The sequence below is a fragment of the Octopus bimaculoides genome, chromosome 1 (assembly GCF_046866305.1).
Source record: "Octopus bimaculoides isolate indiv1 chromosome 1, ASM4686630v1, whole genome shotgun sequence".
Classification (NCBI taxonomy): Eukaryota; Metazoa; Mollusca; class Cephalopoda; order Octopoda; family Octopodidae; genus Octopus; species Octopus bimaculoides.
The window spans coordinates 132,069,746-132,090,231 of NC_142928.1; the positions used below are offsets into that span (position 1 = coordinate 132,069,746).

The window sequence follows — 20,486 nt, forward strand, 5'->3', positions numbered from 1 at the left end:
ATACACAAACATCATACAATCTGCCCTCCGCACTGAGAAGGACCCTTTGTTGCAATGAACTTTTTTCATCATTCTTACTCTGGTTATTATACTTTCACAGCACCCACTTCCACTATTAATTTGGTCACTTTGATAGCAAACACTATCAATTACTTTTAGAGAGCCTTTGAAACATTTGAAGGAATTTATTCCATGTTCTCTGTGCATCTGCCAGATATGGAGTCTATCTCTTATCTCAGCTTACTTGTGATATCTGCCACATGTGAAGTCTATCTCCTGTGAACATGCCTGTGATATCTGCTGCTTATGGAGGCTACCTTCTCTGTCAGTCTGCCTGTGATCTCACATGCATTGTTAGTATTTCATGTTTAATTTTGTTTATTTTATATTTTTGTAGATGGTGGTATTTTAATCCGGAATGTCTTGAATCGTTATGTTACACTTGGTCAACAATGCATGGAACGAATATCAATAATACTTGAGAAAGTAGAAGGTTAGTAAAATTAGCATATTCTTTGGTTCTCGTCTTTCATCTAACAAAATATTGAATTTCAGGCATATAAAGTATATGAAATCTTTCTCTACTATAAATACATACATCTTCCATACACATCTCATGTCCACATCGATGAAGTCGTCTCTGTTGTACACTGCATCTGAGCCAGCTATAAATACGTCATTCAAAGGCAAAGAGAGCCTCTTTGTGGTTGCATTAGGGGTAGAAATAGTTGCCAAATTTCCTGCAGACAACTCCATATCAGATTGAAAAGAGGATACATTAAATAATATAGTCCTAGATATTCAGTATCTAAGTGAAAGTTGGTAGGTTCACGACTGGAATGTTGTTGGTCAAAGGTTTAGTCTATTAGTGCTAACCTAGGGTTAAAAACCAGCAGCTACATCATTGAGATCAAGTCTTAGAAAGTTAGACATTATGTATGCATTTGATTGTGAATACTTTTTTTTTTAATTATCACTATAATGATTTACTTGCATAATTTTAATTTTGCTATAGTATTGGTCATTGTTAAAGTAATGAGAAAACAGTGTTAACCAAGCCTATTTTGATGGATCTTGTATTTAACATGCAGACAGCCTTCCTGAGATACTTTTGCACAACCATAATTTTGATATTCAAAATAACTTCCAATGTGTTCCCCCTTTTTCTACATTTACTGATCACTTTTATGTCTTAGTGAATGAAGAAATCTAATAAAACTAGAAGATGCCCATTGTTTTTATCAGTTGGCTTTAATGACAAAATATGTACTTATACTGTATTGTTTTTATTTTCCAAAAATTTCCATGAATTGGTGTTATTGGGGTTATATTCCTTGCTTTTTTTTTGGAGATTTTTGAACACCTCCAGAGGGATTCTTGTATTGATCCAAGAATAATCTAAAGTTAATCCAAGTTTAATACATATGTGAAACCTTACCATGTGTGTATTTAGCATGCAGAATACTCCCCAGAGGTACTTTCCACTCAACCATATCGTTTGTTCTCTTATGTTCTGAGTTCAAATGCTGTCCTCTTTTACTTCATTTTCCATTCTTCTGGAGACAAATACGTAAAAGTAATGCATCTGAGTTTGTTAATGGACTTAGTATAGGATTTGTCTCAAGTCAAATATGAATTCTGTTAACCTGTTGATTGTATGTGAAGGTGAAAAATAAACCAATGACGATGGAAAAGAGTTGATGGGGCATAGATTGAGAATGATCACATGTGGATTTACATTAATTTAATTCCCATAAAAATAGCATTTATTTTGGATAAATTCATATTTTTTTAATTTCTTGACCACATTTACTGATCATGGCTGTTGTTAGTTACATGGCATCTTTATCAATGAAATGATTATAAAGAAATTTCTCTTTTAATTGCCATTAGTAATTTCAATTGCTCAAATGGTTCTTTTGGAGGGAGTTGTATGCATTTTATCTTATTGAATGAGGAAGTCTAATGAAACCAAAACATGCCCAATGTTGTTACCAGCTGGCTTTAAAGACAAAAATCTGCACTTACCTGTATTGTCTTTATTCACCAAAAATTTCAGTGAATTGGTATTACAAAAATAATTTTTAACTTTAATATATAAATTTTTTCACTTGACATCCAACCAAATGTGAAATGATTTTGTAATTTTTGTTACCTCAAAACTGTTGCACATAAATGGTGTGGTAACTATTTTTGATTGAATAATTGTCCTTCATAATTAACACAATAACAAAACATGGTTTAATTATGAACCCATGGCGTTTTGGTTTAGCTTTCCATTTTATGTTAACCAGTCTATCTTTAATTTGACAAATTTAACAATGATGTTGTTTTATTTTCTTGAAGGGTCTCCAACACAAGCCCTTCCCTCTAAAAATCTGAAGAGTTCAAGGATCACTTTAAGCAATGAAAATTTAGCACCTTTATCTACACTACATAATTCATCTGTGAATACTTATACTAAGTAAGGAATAATACATCTTTCTTCTCCTTTATTGCTTGGAAATTTTTCATCATAAACTTAGATTAGTTATTTATATGTTCTAGAATTTTTCATAAATGTTACATCATACATCAGCTTTAAGTATCACTGTGAACTATAACTACATTGCAGTGTAAAGCAATGTGGTTATAGTCAACAGCATTGCATTCATTATCTTAAAGACAAAATTATTTTCGTCCTTTTTATTATTACCATTAACACTCCCTCCACTTTTGTTATCTCTGCATAACATCATATTATCTTTATATTAGCCATGCATGCCTATTATCATGTGATTTTTACTGTTAGAGTGCATATATGTGAACACACATAAATCATCTCACACATGCACTTAAACACATTAACTCACATGTATACTCACACACTTATGCATGTGTCACTCGCACATACATCAACAAACACATTCACTCACATATATACAAACACATTCACTCACATACTATCACTGCCACTGCTGCTGTCTCCACTGTTGACTGCTGAGCTCAAGATGTCTTTATGTTGTTGTCTGACCTGCAGGAAATAGCTCTCAGTCTCTGATATACAAAAAGGCAAGATAGTTATGGCTGGGATGCTTTTGACTACAGGTTTGTTTGATCTGCACTGACCTGGTGTTAAATGACATCAACACTACTTAAACTGAAACATCACTTAGAAATTTGAATTTTTAAGTGATCTTTCAGTTTAAATGACTGAGATGTGCACTGCTTTACATAGCCACTAAAGTTATCTGTTTAACCATCTACAAGCATTTAGATATACCAGCAATACTCTAGAACAGGGTTTTTCAAACTTTTTGACTTGCGGACCCCTTTATATTTCAGGCTTTACCTTAGGGATCCCTTTATAAACGCTTATGAAATTTATACATAAATATTTGCTTAAAATAACATATATTTTTACATTTATTTATTTAACAGTATTTAACAAATAGGTTTATTGTCAATTAAAAGATTTCGATTAAAAAACATATATAAAATCAAATTGCCCATAAAAAGTATTTGCTGTCCACGGACCCCCTGTCTTGTCCTTGCGGACACCCTGTTGTCCGCGGACCGCAGTTTGATAGCCCCTGCTATAGAACACTATTACAGTATCAACATAAAAATCATTTTCATGATCCTGTAAGACACAAAGCCTACATGTGTGCCAAAATAGTTGCATCATCAGTTGGTTCAGTATAGTCTCAGACTGTATAGTGTGTTTGTATAAAATCAAATTGCTGTGAGGAGTGAAGAATCTAACATTTTGGGGTTCTTGCGTTCATCTGAGTGAAGAAAAGAAAGTGGTATAATGGCTTTAATTGGAGGCAAGTTAATCCAATTTTCTTAGATTCTGAATTTAACTCTATCTGCAGTGTGATGCCAACCATTTTTATGCTACTAGAATTAGCAGCCAGATCTTCCTCACATTACCTCCTATCATCTTTAACCTTTTAGCATTTAAACTTGTCATATCTGGCCTCAATATTCTGTTTTATGTTCAAACTAGCCAGATGTGGGCTCTCACACCTACCATACAATGTCATTCTTAAAATAAACAATCACATCACTGAAATCTCGAAGCTATGAAATAATGTATGATTAATTCAAAACAATGGGAATAAATAAGCATTACATTTGATGGATTAATCTGAATGCTAAAGGGTTATAGGATGGACTGGATCATGTCCTAGATGCATGCTACTTCAAAAAAGGGAGGATGGTTATGACTTAGATTTCGTCATAGATTTGCTTTGGATTAGCTTTGGGCGAAACAACAACAGCAACAAGAATCGCATGTAATACACACATACATGTGCATACACACATACATGTGCATACACACATACACAAAGAAGACAAAACTACTTTGAATTTCATTCAACATTTCAAGTACATGTAGAAGACATAGTAAGAAAAGTAAAATGACTCCTAGATATACTTAGAACTTTCACAGTTTCCACATTTGTCCAATAGAAACAAAAGATATTACAGTATTTGTAATTCTGAGTAAATGTGATTTCAAACCGAGAGTATTCATTTCAAAGCATATGTCACTTAAACAAAACTAACCCAAGTCCTAAATTCCTCTTCCTCATAATTTTTATGATCACTTTTCTATGCTTACATGGGTCAGATAGAATTCATTGAAACAGATTTTCTATGACAAGATGCCTCTCATGTTGCCACAGTTAAAAATGAATGAGGGATTCTGCATTAATGATGGTGATACAACTGTCAAGTAATGTCAAGACAATGAAGCACACATGCATGTACACACACCACATGTATGCATGTGTGTGTGTGTGTGCAGACACACACACACATGTATGTGCCCGTGCACAGGCATGCATGCACGCACAACACACACACACTCTTTCTCTCTTTCTCTCTTTCTTAAATCATTTCATCTTAACACATGATAGATGGTAACTGTCTCAATTAATCTCCATCATTCTGATAATCTTCATAACATCTGTGTGCTCTCTGATGACTTTTAAGACAACAGTTGACTTGCAAAGTTTGTCATACATGACAGATAGGATTGAAAACTTGTACATAGTATATATGGCTTACTTGTGATTTGGTAATCTTATGTACTTTCGTGCCTATTCAAACTAATATTACTCTGATAGACTTTCCCACATACTGCACAGATATTGTTACCATGTTTTGCAAGTTACTGTGTAATTTCATGCGACTTATTTCAAAAGATACTTTTGACAAGATATATCAGTCACAGAGACTGCATTTCCAACTCTTAATCTCATCTCATCTGGTGTATCCATTATACCTCCCTTTCTCGAAATATATTTTTTTGAGTGAGATCGTTGCCAGTGCCGCCGAACTGGCTCCTGTGCAGGTGGCACGTAAAATACACCATTTTGAGCGTGACCGTTGCCAGTACCACCTGACTGGCCTTCGTGCCGGTAGCACGTAAAAGCACCTACTACACTCTCGGAGTGGTTGGCGTGAGGAAGGGCATCCACCTGTAGAAACTCTGCCAAATCAGATTGGAGCCTGGTGTAGCCATCTGGTTTCACCAGTCCTCAGTCAAATTGTCCAACCCATGCTAGCACGGAAAGCGGACGTTAAACGACGATGTTCATGCTATTTTTTGCCCAGCTCACTTTCTCTTCCCAGAATTGAACATTTATTTTCAATTTCACTAAGTTGTCATGAATGCAGTCCTTGTATCATTTCTTTGGCTTATGTTGTGATCATTTTTTCCGAATTTGTAACTCTCCATAAAGTAACTGTCTGGGTGATCTTGCATCTGTCATGCTTACAAATATTACCTTATTTGGAAACAGGTGAGGGCTGGTGACATGCAGGGTATCTGGCCATAGAAAATCTGCTTCAATACACTCTGTTTGACCCATGCAAGTGTTGAAAAAGTGGACATGAAGGCGATGGTGATGTAGTAGTAGGTGATGTTATGTTAAAATACCTTAATGGTTAAATGTATCTCTAATATAGTTATGTATATTTATAGTCAATGACGAAATAAGTTTGAAGCAAAGAAAAATAAATGGAAGAGGATTGGCAATAATGATTCAGTTACTCAGGGACTGAGTTTCATTAAGGGTTAACATAAGCTTGTCTGACTTATGTGAATATATTTTCATAACATTTTTGGAATCAAATATCATAAAAGGATGTGCGGGTGGCACATAAAAGACACCATTTCGAGCGTGGCCGTTTTCGTGCGGGTGGCACATAAAAGACACCATTTCGAGCGTGGCCGTTTTCGTGCGGGTGGCACATAAAAGACACCATTTCGAGCGTGGCCGTTTTCGTGCGGGTGACACGTAAAAGCACCCACTACACTCTCTGAGTGGTTGGCGTTAGGAAGGGCATCCAGCTGTAGAAACTCTGCCAAATTAGATTGGAGCCTGGTGTTGCCATCCGGTTTCACCAGTCCTCAGTCAAATCGTCCAACCCATGCTAGCATGGAAGGTGGACGTTAAACGATGATGATGATGTATTTATAGGTCATTGGAAACTAAACTAGATATATTCCTGCAAAATGTAGGCTTCACACTAAGACAAATTTAAAAAAGTGCATTATATAAGTGCAGGCAGAGCTGTGTGGTAAGAAGTTTGCTTCTCAATTACATGGTTCTGGGTTCAGTTCCACTGCTCAGTACATTAGATAAATGTCTTCTACTATAGCCCCTGGCCAACCAAAGCCTTGTAAGTGAATTTGGTTGATGGAAACTGAAAAAAGACCTGTCCTATATGTGTATATATTTCCATGGTGTGCGTCTTTGTGTTGTGTTTGTCCTCCCCCCCATCATTGCTTGACAACCAGTGTTGGTTTGTTTATGTCCCTGCATTTTAGTGGCTCAGGTTAAAGAGACCAATAAAATAAGTACCAGACTTAAAAAATAAGTACTGGAGTTGACCTGTTCAACTAAAACCCTTCAAGGTGGTGCTCCAGTATGGCCACAGTCCACTGACTGAAACAAGTAAAAGATAAAAGAAGAAAGATACTAGGTGATCTTAATATAGATGCATGTGAAATAAATGATTTACAGAACAGTAGAAATCTTTTAAACATAATTTGCAGCATTTTCTTTTTCATCATCATCATCATCACCATCATCATCATCATCATCATCATCATCATCATCATCATCATCATCATCATCATCATTTTAAGTCAACTTTCTGTGGTGGAATAGGTTCATTGGGTTGTCAGTGTTCAGGACTGTTCGTATTTGGAGTTACTGTCATATTTGATGAGTTGGGACCATGTCTTGCATGTGGGATTCATTTTTGGCATGGTTTCTATAGTTGGCTGTCTTTCATAAACCACATTTAGTGTACTGGTTAAATTTTATCATGGTATCAGTTCAAGAGAAGCTGCCTTGTTCTTGGTAAGACTAACAGGCCCTTTCTTTCCTACACAGTTTGTTAATGTCTTTATAGAGTATATGGGACACATTTTATAATAGCATTAGCCCTAGTGAGGTTATCTTGTTCCTCGTAAATAAATAAATCTAAAGAGTCCTTTTTATTCTATATCATCCCATTTGTTCAAGATGACATGACCAAGTTGGTGAATATATGAGAGAGTGATGAGGAAGAGAGAGCTAGGGTGAGATGTTGATTGGAGCGAGATTGTGATGGAAGGAAATGGAGTGATAAGGAAGGGAAGGGGATTGAGGAAGTAGTTAAGTGGTAGGTAGCTACATGTTGATTGTTGGTAAGAAGACTGAATTGAAAAAAAAAAACAGTATGATGGGAGAAGAGATTGATAGAAAGGAGAAAGAGTGACAGAGATATTAATGGAAGTGAAGGAGAGTGATAAGATAGATAAGTAGATAGACTGAAAGAGATGTTTGTCAACCATGAGTGATGGAGGTAGTAATGTGTGTATGTATGAGGGGTAGAGGCACAATGGCCCAGTGGTTAGGGCAGCGGACTCGCGGTCATAGGATCGTGGTTTCGATTCCCAGACCGGGCGTTGTGAGTGTTTATTGAGTGAAAACACCTAAAGCTCCACGAGGCTCCGGCAGGGGATGGTGGCGAACCCTGCTGTACTCTTTCACCACAACTTTCTCTCACTCTTACTTCCTGTTTCTGTTGTGCCTGTAATTCAAAGGGTCAGCCTTGTCACACTGTGTCACGCTGAATATCTCTGAGAACTACGTTAAGGGTACATGTGTCTGTGGAGTGCTCAGCCACTTGTACGTTAATTTCACGAACAGGCTGTTCTGTTGATCGGATCAACTGGAACCCTCGACGTCGTAAGCGACGGAGTGCCAACAATGTTCTGGGTTCAAAATCGGCCGATGTTGACTTTGCCTTTCATCCTTTCTGGGTTGATAAAATAAATACCAGTTGAGCACTGGGATTGATGTTATTGACTTACCCCCATCCTGAATTTGCTGGCCATGTGCCAAAATTTGAAACCATTATTTCAGAATATTCACCTGTGTTTATACTGAAAGACAAAAATAAATCATTTTAATAACAGTTTCAAATTTTGATGCAAGGCCAGCATGTTTTTAAGGGAGAAGTATGGTGATTACATTGACCCCAGTGCTCAACTGGTACTGATTTTATTGACCCCAAAAGGACATAAGATAAAACTGACCATGGTTGTATTTCAACACAGAATGTAAAGAGCTGGGAGAAATGCTGCTTAGCAATATTTCGAGCATGCTCATGATTCCGACAGCTTGCTGTCTTTAATCACTTTAATGAAGCTATCATGAAAGGCATAAACATCACATCTATCTGTTTCATTTGTTATAATTCCAAAACTTTATGTATCACTTAAGGAAAGTAAGTATAATATTATATTGTTTCAGACCTGTTGATATGAGCCCAATGGCAGCAGCCCAAAAACAAAACCAGCAACTGTTGTTTGCTTACAAGGCCCGTATGGCACAACAGAACCAAGGAAGAAAACAGCATGACTTGGTATGTTTAATTGACATTTTAAATTTGATTTTTGTGAATTTGTAACTGAAGCAAATTCAAACATTACTATATCCAATGTGTATTTGAGGTATCATCATTGTATTAATATCCACTTTTCCATGCTCACAGTTGCTAGGATGGATATTCTATGGCTGGATGCCCTTTCTGTCATTAACCTTCAAGTTTCCAAGTAAGGTAATATTTCCCCATGACCAGACATGTTTTTTTGGAAGATTGGAAATGAAGGACATTGCTTTCATGACTGTGACACTTGTTTATAAATATCACGTAATATCAAGACAAGGAGACAGTAACACACACACGCACACACACACACTCACTCTTTCTCTTTCTGGACTTCTTTCATTTCCCCTTTACAAAATCTACTTACAAGGCTTCAGTTTCCGTCTCCTAAGTTTTATTTTTAAGGCTTTGTTTAGCTTGAGGCCAGGGCTGGTCTTAGGGTTGCTGGTACCCCAGGCAAGCTGAACTTTGGCATGTACAGGCTGACTGTCATGGAAATTTCCTTGTCTTTGTCACACCCTCCTTGGCACCTCCTAGCACATGGTATCCCAAACGACTGCCTGAGCTGCCGGTACCTTGAGCCGGCCCTGCCTGAGGCTATCTGTGTCCAAGGTGTCACACAGTGGGATACCCATAAACTGATCCATCATAGGCTATGTTTGGTATTAAATTTATAAACCAAGGATGGATAAAAGGCAAAAGTTGACTGAGCAGAATTGAAATTGGAGGTTAAAATATTAAAAAAATTTAAGTTTCCATATTAATACAAGAGCTGTAGTGAATTGAAACTCTCTGTATATATAATTGATATTTTTCATTCCTCCAAGGTGAAGAAAAAGAAAGCAGATTCGAGACCAGTGAGATTTGAACTTACAATGTAAAGGGATGAAACTATATATCAATTTCTTGCATTGACACTAGTACGCAAGTATGTTAGGCAGGTTATAGTCGATGAAATTGACACCAAATTTTGTAGAAAGTCTCTATGCGGTCGTTTGACCTACTAGAAATAGCAGCCAAATGTCCATATCAGACTTTACTATCGTAAAAAAAAGGCAAGGACACATTAGATAATATAGTCATGCATATTCCTAAAAATGTTAGGGCTCGATCATAAGTCTTGTTGTTCAGAGTTGACCTGTGGTTTAATAGCAACTTGGATGCTGTTAGTAGAAGCATTTGGACTAGATCTTCAGCTTGAAGATAGCCTATGAGTTATGATTTCTTCTGTCTTTTCTCCTGCTGGTCACAGAGCCCCAGCAAAAAGGTTGTGATGTCCTTACTAAATAGTCAAAAATTCACTATCTACTTTCCTTTTATTAAATGTAAAGAAAAAAGTAAAACAGTAAAAAATGAAAAACAGAAACATAAATGAAAAAAAACATCTGCTTTTATTATTGCAACAGGTTTTTTTTTAATGTTGAATGAACTTAACACTAATCATTCATCCATGAATTAAATGTAATATTTCTTTCACTTTTGTAGTCTAAATCTAGCACAATATAATTTGATTCTTTGAAGATATCTAATATTCGTCTATTAACGCAAATTTCATGTTATCATATTTTAGTGCAGCATGGAAGACACAAGTTAACCATTCAGAAATACACAAAGACTTATCTTCACTTAAACATTTATTGTTTGTAATATGGTGTCAAAAGTTTTGTCACTTGAAACTGTGACCTGATCACAGCACAAAATTTGTGCTGTGAACAGGATGTAGTTTTGAGCAAAGAAAATTTTAATGGTTTTTGTGTGTTTTTGAATAGCTAACTTCTGTTTTCCAATCTGCACTCATTTTAGTTTCAACACACAGTTTCAGATCAAAACACTTACCATGCAAGTACATCTTAAATATAAAATTCCTTTTTTACATAAGCACAATAGATAAAATTTATATGGCTAAAGAAATGAGATTGTGTAATGCTATTCTTAACACTTCTATTGTGTAAATTGGATAGGCCCACTCAAAATTTAGTTACCCCTAATAACCAAAAGCAGTTTTACATACCAATCTGTCTTTCATTTCATTGAAAAAGGTCATGTTTGAAAGTATTTTTTGTTGAGATATGTCAAGTTTATTGAGGTTATGTGACTTGCAGAAAATGCCATATCTATTTTTGATAAATATTCGCTATCATTACTGGAATAATCATTAAATTTAATTTCACAGTGAAAGGGTTAAAGTCATTAATAATATGCTATAATATCTTAGAGATAAAATTAAGTCAGTGATTCAACTTTCTGTAAATTATCATCATTAGCCATCCACCATTAATGTGAAAAACCTTGTTGGATGTGATAGCAAGTAGGTTATTGATGTATAAAAGGAAGAGAGTGGGAACAAAGTCAAAACCTGGGGCATACCAGTGTTGATCAAGAGTGAATCAGAAAGAACTTTGTTAACATGTTATCATGAATAGAACCCTTAGGCAGAAAGTTTTGATAAAAAATTCATATGGCAGACGTAGTTAAAAGTTTAGTCAAATTTTTAGGGGAACAATATGATTTTCTCTGAAGTCCTCTAAAGCAAGAACTCACTGGTGGGTAACACAAGAAAGTAGGTCCTCAGTGGATCTGGCTCTATGTAAGCTATACTGGTAGTCATTGAGAAAGGAGGGGGAGAGAGAGATTCAAAGTATTGAAAAATGTTAGTGATGATAGTTGTCCCCATTACCTTTGATAAATTAGAAGTGAGTGAAATAAAATGATAGGTAGGAGAATGAGAGGGTTAACTTTCTTGGGAATTGGACTATATTTCTATGCTTTTGGAACATTCAATACCACTTATAATTAGGTTACCTAGTTAACAGACACTGTCAGATACTTTCATATTTAGAGAATAGACAGTCAGGAGATACTTTGAAAAAATGCGTAACTACTAGAAAGATATGATCAGATGAAATTTAACACCTGGCATACAAATTTCGTTAATTGTACTGGATTACAGATTGTGCAAGGGGAATAACTCTGGGACAAAACGTTATAAAATGTGAAAATATGTACTCAAATGAGTTCAGGAATTAGATTATATTGTTTAATCTGTAGGTAAAATGGACAGATGTTTTTTTTTTTATCTATGTGTCATCATCATTTAGCGTCCACTTTCCATGCTGGCATGGTTTGACTGGAACTTGTAAGCCAGAGGTTTGTATCAGATTCCAGTCTGATTTAGCTTGGTTTCTATGGCTGGATGCCCTTCCAACCATTCCAAAAGTGTAGTGGGTGCCTCTAATGTGTTACCGGCACAGGTGCTTCTAATGTGTCACCGGCGCCAGCCACAATTATGATTTCACTTGGCTTGACAAGTCTTCTCAAGCACAGCATATCGCCAAAGGTTTCGATCACTTGTCATCGCTTCTGTGAGATCCAGTGATTAAAATAATTGTTGGCGTTTAATCTTATCTTAGCCTTCACTGACAGCTGTGACTACCTCACCTTTTTGAATAACAATACATGTTTTGATGTGTTCTTACTGTTTTTTCTTTAAGGATGATTTGACTGAGGAATGGTGAACCAGATGGCTAGATTGGAGCCTGGTGTAGCCATCTGGTCCACCAGTCCTCAGTCAAATCGTCCAACCCATGCTAGCATGGAAAGCGGACGTTAAACGATGATAATGATTATAGATCTCTGAGGGAGATCTGGCTGCTATTTCTAGCAGGTCGAGTGACCCTGTAGAAGCTCTCTTGTTGGCTTTTGAATGTAATGATTTCTAATATTGGCACAAAACCACAAACATGTCAAGGAAGGCAACAGTATCAGTGGTACTGATCATATCAGTTGTGGAGCAAAGCATGATAAAGGCAAAACATAAAGGGACTTAACTCACTTCTGTAATTCATTTAATCTAGAATATTTTCAATTTTGACACTTTACTGCTCAATATGTGACATAGAAATTAAAAGTAATGTAATTATATGTTCCATGCTTTTTGCACTTATCTTGTGAAGACGCATGGCTCAGTGGTTAGAGTGTTGGGCTCACAATCATGAGGTAGTGAGTTCGATTCCTTGACTGAATTGTGTGTCGTGTTCTTGAGCAAGATGCTTTATTTCATGTTGCTTCAGTTCACTCAGCTGTAGAAATGAGTTGCTATGTCACTTGTGTCAAGTTGTATCAGCCTTTGCCTTTCTCTTAGATAACATTGGTGACTACTGGTCTTCCATAAACAACCTTGATTGGACTTGTGCTTAGAGGGGAACTTTCTAGGTGCAATCCCATGGTCATTCATGACCGAAGAAGGTCTTTACCCTTTTTTTTTTACATTTATTTTTCTTCTAAGGATTAGATATGACGGAATTTGAACCCTTGAAAACTTATTTTAAACACTGAAGATATCCTGATCTGTCCAGCTAGAAATAGCAGCTAAATTACTTTCAAACTAAAACAAATGGACATATTCATTAATGTAGTCATAGATAAATACTTTCTGCAATAACAGGATGGTCATGGTTGGAATACTGTTGATGATAGATCTGCCTGACAAGGACCTTGCTAGGGTTAAGCAACAACCACGAGATATCTACTGCTCTGGGTCAGAGTAGACTAGGAACAGCAGTAGTTAAGAGTTGGTTCCACACTCCTCAAAAACACAGAACTCCTGAACTAGGGCCCCACAATTTGATGCAAAGTCATGCCCAAGACTGGTGCTCACTGAGTTACTTGATAAAACAATTGTCAGCTAGGAGCTAAATACGTTTAAATTACACTTGATCACTGTATACAATAAGTTCATTATCATTTTATCATGCATAACACTTAAGTACAATACTGTCTACTTGGCTAAGCATCAGATGCCAACAATTTAATAAAAGGTATGAAACTGTATTATCAGTAAAATCACAATTACTATATTTTTATCTGTATGTCATCATCATTTTTCGAACCAAAATTTACAATCAAAAGAAAATAGGTTGATTTATACATCAAGATGATCTTGGTGGACCAACAGTTCCACGTGAAACACAGTAGGATTTGGAAAGATTGTGGCAATGTTTGAATGTTTACACTATATGTTTGCAATACATGCTATGTCAGCTTGAATGCCGGAAAATATAGTATATATTTATATATTACTTTGGCAAATGTATAGTTTTCACTGAAAATAGTGAAGGAATTATAATATTGTGGTTGTTTTATCTTGGGACAGTCATTTTGCTAATAAAAATACCTACACTGGTTCTAATTTGCTTCTTTTTAGTATTATTAATCAGCTAGTTAATTAATCCTTTCTATTATAGGCACAAGGCCTGAAATTTTGGGGGAGGGGGGCCAGTCAATTTGATTGACCCCAGAATGTAAATGGTACTTAATTTATCGACCCTGAAAGGATGAAAGCAAAGTTGACCTCAGTGGAATTTGAACTCAGAATGTAGCAATAGGCGAAATACTGCTAAGCACTTCGTCTGGTGTGCTAATGTTTCTGCCAGTTCACCACCATAGCTAGTTAATTAAGTAAACAATTAACTGATTGAGGGCACTTCATGGATGAAATCACAAATGGTGACAAAAGAACTTTGGCAAACTAACTGATTTGATTAATTGATCAAACTATTTTTAAGCTTTCAATAATTTAATTGGCTAATTAGTTAACTAGTTGACTAATAATGATTAATAATCATCATCATCATCATCATCATTTAACATCCCTTGTCGATGCTGGCATGGGTTGGATGGTTTGACCAGGGTTGGTAAGCTGAGAAGCTGCACCAGACTCCCTTCTACTTTGGCATGGTTTCTATGGCTGGATGCCCTTCCTAACGCCAACCACTCTGAGAGTGTAATGGGTGCTTTTACGGGACACCAGTATCTGCTATCACCATGATTTCACTTGGCTTGATGGGTCTTCTCAAGCATGGCATATTGCCAAAGGTCTCAGTCATTTGTTCTTGCCTCTGTGAAGCCCAATACTTGAAAGATGCTTTTTATGTGCCACCAGCATGGGTGCTAGTTACATGACACCGGCATCGGCCACATTGCCTCCACAAAGTCCAACACTCAAAAGGTGCTTTTTACGTCCCACTGGCATGGGTGCCAGTTACATGACATCAGCATCAGCCATGACTATGATAATGATAATAATAATCGTTTCTATTATAGGCACATGGTCTGATATTTGTGGGGAGGGGACTAGTCAATTATACCAACCCCAGTGTTTCACTGGTACTTAATTCATCAACCCTGAAAGGATGAAAGGCAAAGTTGACCTCAGGGAATTTGAACTCAGAGTATGAAGGCAGATGAAAAATGCTGCTAAGCATTTTGCCTGGCATGCTAATGATTCTTCTGGCTCACTGCCTTAATAATAATAAAGAATTCTGGCTTTTGTTGATAGACAGGAACTTGAAACAAAAGATTGAAACTCTAATTTTAGCCACTTAGGCAAAGATCAACAAAACTCAGTCAGATAGCAAAAGAAGAATCTACAGGAAAGAAGATGAAAGCATCAATTATCTTTTGAGTGAGTGCAGTATACTTGCACAAAAGGAGTATAAATGCAGGCATGATTGTGTCGGCAAAAGAGTGCATTAGGATGTTAGCCAAGTGTGTGGTTTCAAAATAACAGACTAGTGGTATGAACATGAACACCAGTTTGTAATAGAAAAAGAAAATTACAAGATCTAATGAGACTTTCCCAGAAAGACTGACCATAGTATTGAAGCAAGAGGGCCAAATCTAATTATAAAGGGTAAATAAACAGTGTAAGATCAGAGATTTTGCAATTTCCTATGATAGCAGAGTCGATATCAAAGAAATTGAAAAAAGTTGAGAAATATCAGGATCTAGCCAGAGAGCTAAGGAGACTGGAAGACTGAGACAACAATTATTCCTGTGGTAATTGGTACACTTGGCATGACACCTAAAATGCTGCCTTAATAATAATGATAATAATAATAACAAGAGCACTCAGAGAGCACAAACCTCTGCCAAAGCAACACCAACATCCTCTCAAAGATTAACCAGAGATGATTTTTAGAATTAGAATATCTGAAATAAACTTGATTGCTCTCACAAACGAGAATATTAAAAATGAACCTGATTGCTCCCAAAAATTAAATAAAAAAACCGGAAAAATAACCCAGAATCCTTGTCTGACCCCATGTCAATCCCCAAATTTAATCAATTTGTGCCAGTCACATGTCCAAACATCCCTGAAAGTTTCATTTGAATCCATCCAGCAGTTCTTGAGATATCTTGTCCATGGACAAACAAAAGAACATGATTGAAAACAACACCTCCACCTTTGCTAAGGTGGAGCTAATAATAATAAGTTAAGTAGAACCAGTATGTGTTTGTGTGTGTTTTATTGGCAAAATGACTGTCCTGTGATACAACAACACTTGTTTCAACAGTTTCAAAAGAATCATGCAAAACAAATACAAAAACTGAAATGAAATATAATTACATTCTTTGAATGCTTTATTTTCAAATTAGTATCCAATCTAAAAGAACATCATGTGAGTTTTATCTTTTTATTAACAAATATCTATCCAGTCACCTTATTTAGAATACCTATCCAGTCACTTTATTTAGAAATTTTAAACTTCAAGATTAGGTTGTTTAGATAGACATATAATAACATTTTCTACAACAAGTATACACACATACATGCATGCACACATGCTCATACACACATGCTCATACACACATGCTCATACACACACGCTCATACACACATGCTCATACACACATGCTCATACACACATGCTCATACACACATGCTCATACACATTTAAAAATTTTATTTTGGAAATGAAGACATAAACAAAGTAACACAAGCTCTGGGTCATTTGAAATAACCTAATATATTGAATAGATTAAAGTCAATTCTGTGCATATGTATTAACAGCCAATCTATCCTACAGCCAGGTGTGTTAACTGTTCAATGTGTTACCAGAAAAATAAGCAATGGGTTGCAGAAACAAGTAAAACATCATAATTGTTAGTTCAGCATATTTATGTAGGTTGCTGTCTGCAGAAAGCTCTCCACATATATCAATACCAGTCACTAGTTTAGTCACCATATTACCATCTGTTAGTTGTTTTAGGTATATTCAGGCTTGTATAGTTGGGTTAAGAAATATTTTTCATCTCAGTCTCTTGATTTGAAGAACACTACTCTCTGTCATTTATGGTCTGTTTATGAGTTTGGACAAGTGTTAATAATTGTCAATGTAAGCATATATTATTTGTAATCATTAATTATTATCGTTATGTATATGTACTATTATATCATGGGCATTAATAGTTAATGTTGCTTTTTCTGTTGTTCCCATAGCTTGTAATGTACTATAATTTTCAGTGTATTGTATTATAATACAAGGCTTCATATTTTGAGGGGAGGGGGTAATCGATTATATCAACCTTAGTACTTGACTGGTACTTGTTTTATTGATCCTAAAAGGATGAAAGGCAAAGTCAACCACTGCAGAATTTGAACTCAGAATATATACATGGACAAAATGCTGCTAAGCATTTTTTGTGGTGTGCTAATGATTCTTCCAGCAATAATAATAATAATAATAATAATAATAATAATAATAATAATAATACAATAAATAAATTGCATCAAGTTTTTTCTGATATATTAATTCTTTACACTAAATTTAGATTAAAGACTACATTTCTTTGTTAGATGTTTTCTAATAACATTATAATTGTTTTTTTAATTTTTTCTTAGGCTCTTACACTTCAAAGGAAAATGGTTGAGAATATTGCAATAGCTAAAGCTCGTGAAATTTCTGTATCCTTTTAAAAATGCACACTTAATGAAGGTATTTGATTTGAAATAATCTCTCATACTTTAGCCTCTTAACACCTGGCATAAAGCCAACCATTCCTTCACAAATACCTCCCTTCTACTTGCTTGAGAGGACTCTTTCCTGTTTTGTAAGTTACTTGTTGACCTCACTAGGGTCAGTAGCATGAAAAAAAAAAAGCATCCAGCTCACTCTGTAAAGTGGTTGGTGTTAGGAAGGGCATTTGGCTGTAAAATCCATGCCAGGGCTGACTCTGGAGCTCAACACAGCTCCACTATCTGCTAGATCCTGTCAAACTGTTCAACCTATGTCAGCATGGAAAGCAGATAATAAAAAATGACATCGCCACTACCGAATGATGACGACTGTTTTTTGTTATTTTGATATTGTTGTTAAACATCTGTTGCATTTACTTGACCTGCCATTCCATCATCACCACCTGTTAGAATTCTTTAGCAAGACCTTAAAAGTGATTTTGAAATAGAGCTAATCAACAACAACAAATGTAGAAGTCTGATAAAGTTCTTTCCTTCATCCAGTACCTAGAATTACATTCACATGAAAGTACCACTTTAAACAATTAATACTGAAACATTTCAGTGAGTAATGGCCTTGAGACATAAAGCAATCTCTTTGAAATCTGTGAAGACAATGGATTACTTTAAGAACTATACAGCACTACACTAGCTATACTGACACATGACAACGTTGATTGGTTGAGACAGTTGACAGCTTTCACTCCCTATATCTTCTGCACATTCTGACGAGACCAAAAAGCTAATCCAAAGACCAAGGGGTAGACCATCATCATCATCGTCATCATCACTTCTCCCATTTTTATGTTTACTTTTTATGCTAACATGGGTTGGGTGGGTCTTAATGGTCTGAGCTATTTCCTCTTTGGAGCTGGTGTTTTTATAGACTGATACTAGCACATTGTCATTTGGTTTGGTTTCTGGGACAGGATGCTTTTCTTATTTCTAGCTACGTTACAGTGTGTACTAGGTGCATTTTATGTAGTATCAAACCTATATAGGTTGAGTAAAGGGACTTCAGAATCCTATGCATTCTCTGCTAAGTTTTTCAACTGCTATGCTACATTGCACTACTACACTAAACCAAATTACAAAGATATTTTTATAACTTCAATATTTCAGTTATATATATAAATATATATATATAGGCGCAGGTGTGGCTGTGTGGTAAGAAGCTTGCCTCCCAACCACATGGTTCTGGGTTCAGTCCCACTGTGTGGCACCTTGGGCAAGTGTCTTCTATTATGACCTCAGGCTGACCCAAGTCTTGTGAGTGGATTTGATAAATGGAAACTGAAAGAAGTCTGTCGTATATATATATATATATATATATATATATATATATATATATATATATATATATATATATATATATATATATATATATATATATTCTTGGGAATAGAAATTTTCCTTACAAATTTTTTTACACACTAGCTTCCTGATAAAATTCTTATAAAAGATTTTATCCCTTTTTGATTTTATATATATATATATATATATATATATATATATATATATATATATATATATATATATATATATATATATATATATATATATATGTATTATCATCATCATTATTTAATGTCCGCTTTCCATGCTGGCATGGGTTGGATGGTTTGACTGAAAACTGTTAAGCTGGGGGGGGGGGGCTGCATCAGGTTCTGATCTGATTTGGCAAGGTTTCTACAGCTGGATGCCCTTCCTAATGCCAACTACTCTGAGAGTGTAGTGGGTAATTTTTACGTACCACTGGCATGGGTACCACTGACCTGACACCGGCATCAGCCATGACTACGGTCTCACTACAGTCTATACAAGCACAGTATATTGCCAAAGGTCTTGGTCACCTGTCACTGCCTCCATGAAATCCAATGCTTGAATGGTTCTTTTTACCTGCCACCGGCATGGGTGCCTGTCAGACAACACTGGCATCGGCCACTACTACGATTTCACTCAGTTCAACAAGTCTTCACATGCACAGCATATCACCCAATAATTGAAGGGTGCTTTTAATGGGCCAGTTACATGACATTGGCATTGGCCACAACTATGATCTCACTTGGTTTGATGTCACTGCCCCATGAGGCCCAACGTTTGAATGGTGCTTTTTACGTGTTACCAGCATGAGTGCCAGTCAGACAGCACTGGCATTGGCCATGACTTTGATTTCACTCAGTTTGACAGGTCTTCACAAGCACAGCATATTGCCCAACAATTGAAGGGTGCTTTTAATGGGCCACTTACATGACACTGGCATTGTCCATGACTATGATATCACTAAGCTTGCTGGATCTTCTTAAGCATGACATATCTCCAAAGGTCTCAGTCCCTTGTCATTGCCTCTATGAGACCCAACATTCAAAGATCATGCTTCACCACCTCATTCCATGTCTTCCTGGGTCTACCTCTTCCACAGATTCCCTCTTCCGTTAGAGTGTGACACTTCTTCACACAGCTGTCCTCATCCATACACATCTCATGACCATACCAGTGCAGTTGTCTCTCGTGCACACCACATCTGATAGTTCTTATGTTCAACTTTTCTCTCAGGACGCTTACACTCTGTTGTGCATGCACACTGACATTGGACATCCAGCGAAGCATACTGGCTTCACTTCTTTCAAGCCTACACATGTCCTTGGCTGTCACAGCCCATGTTTCACTGCCGTGTAACATGGCTGTTTGCATACAAGCATCATACAGTCTGCCTTTCACTCTGAGTAAGAGGCCCTTTGTTACCAGC

General features: G+C 36.2%; 1 protein-coding gene across 5 annotated transcripts in view; it reads left to right on the forward strand.

Moving 5' to 3' along the window:
• LOC106882636 (VPS9 domain-containing protein 1) overlaps positions 1–20,486 on the forward strand; it is a 63,300-nt gene that overhangs the window by 20,388 nt on the left and 22,426 nt on the right. For all 5 annotated transcript variants that reach the window (XM_089358450.1, XM_014933379.3, XM_089358460.1 and 2 more), the window contains exons 3-6: positions 398–493; positions 2,347–2,464; positions 8,805–8,916; positions 17,624–17,686. In XM_089358450.1, coding sequence (XP_089214576.1) covers positions 398–493; positions 2,347–2,464; positions 8,805–8,916; positions 17,624–17,686 — 389 coding nt within the window. The remainder of the gene's footprint in view (positions 1–397; positions 494–2,346; positions 2,465–8,804; positions 8,917–17,623; positions 17,687–20,486) is intronic.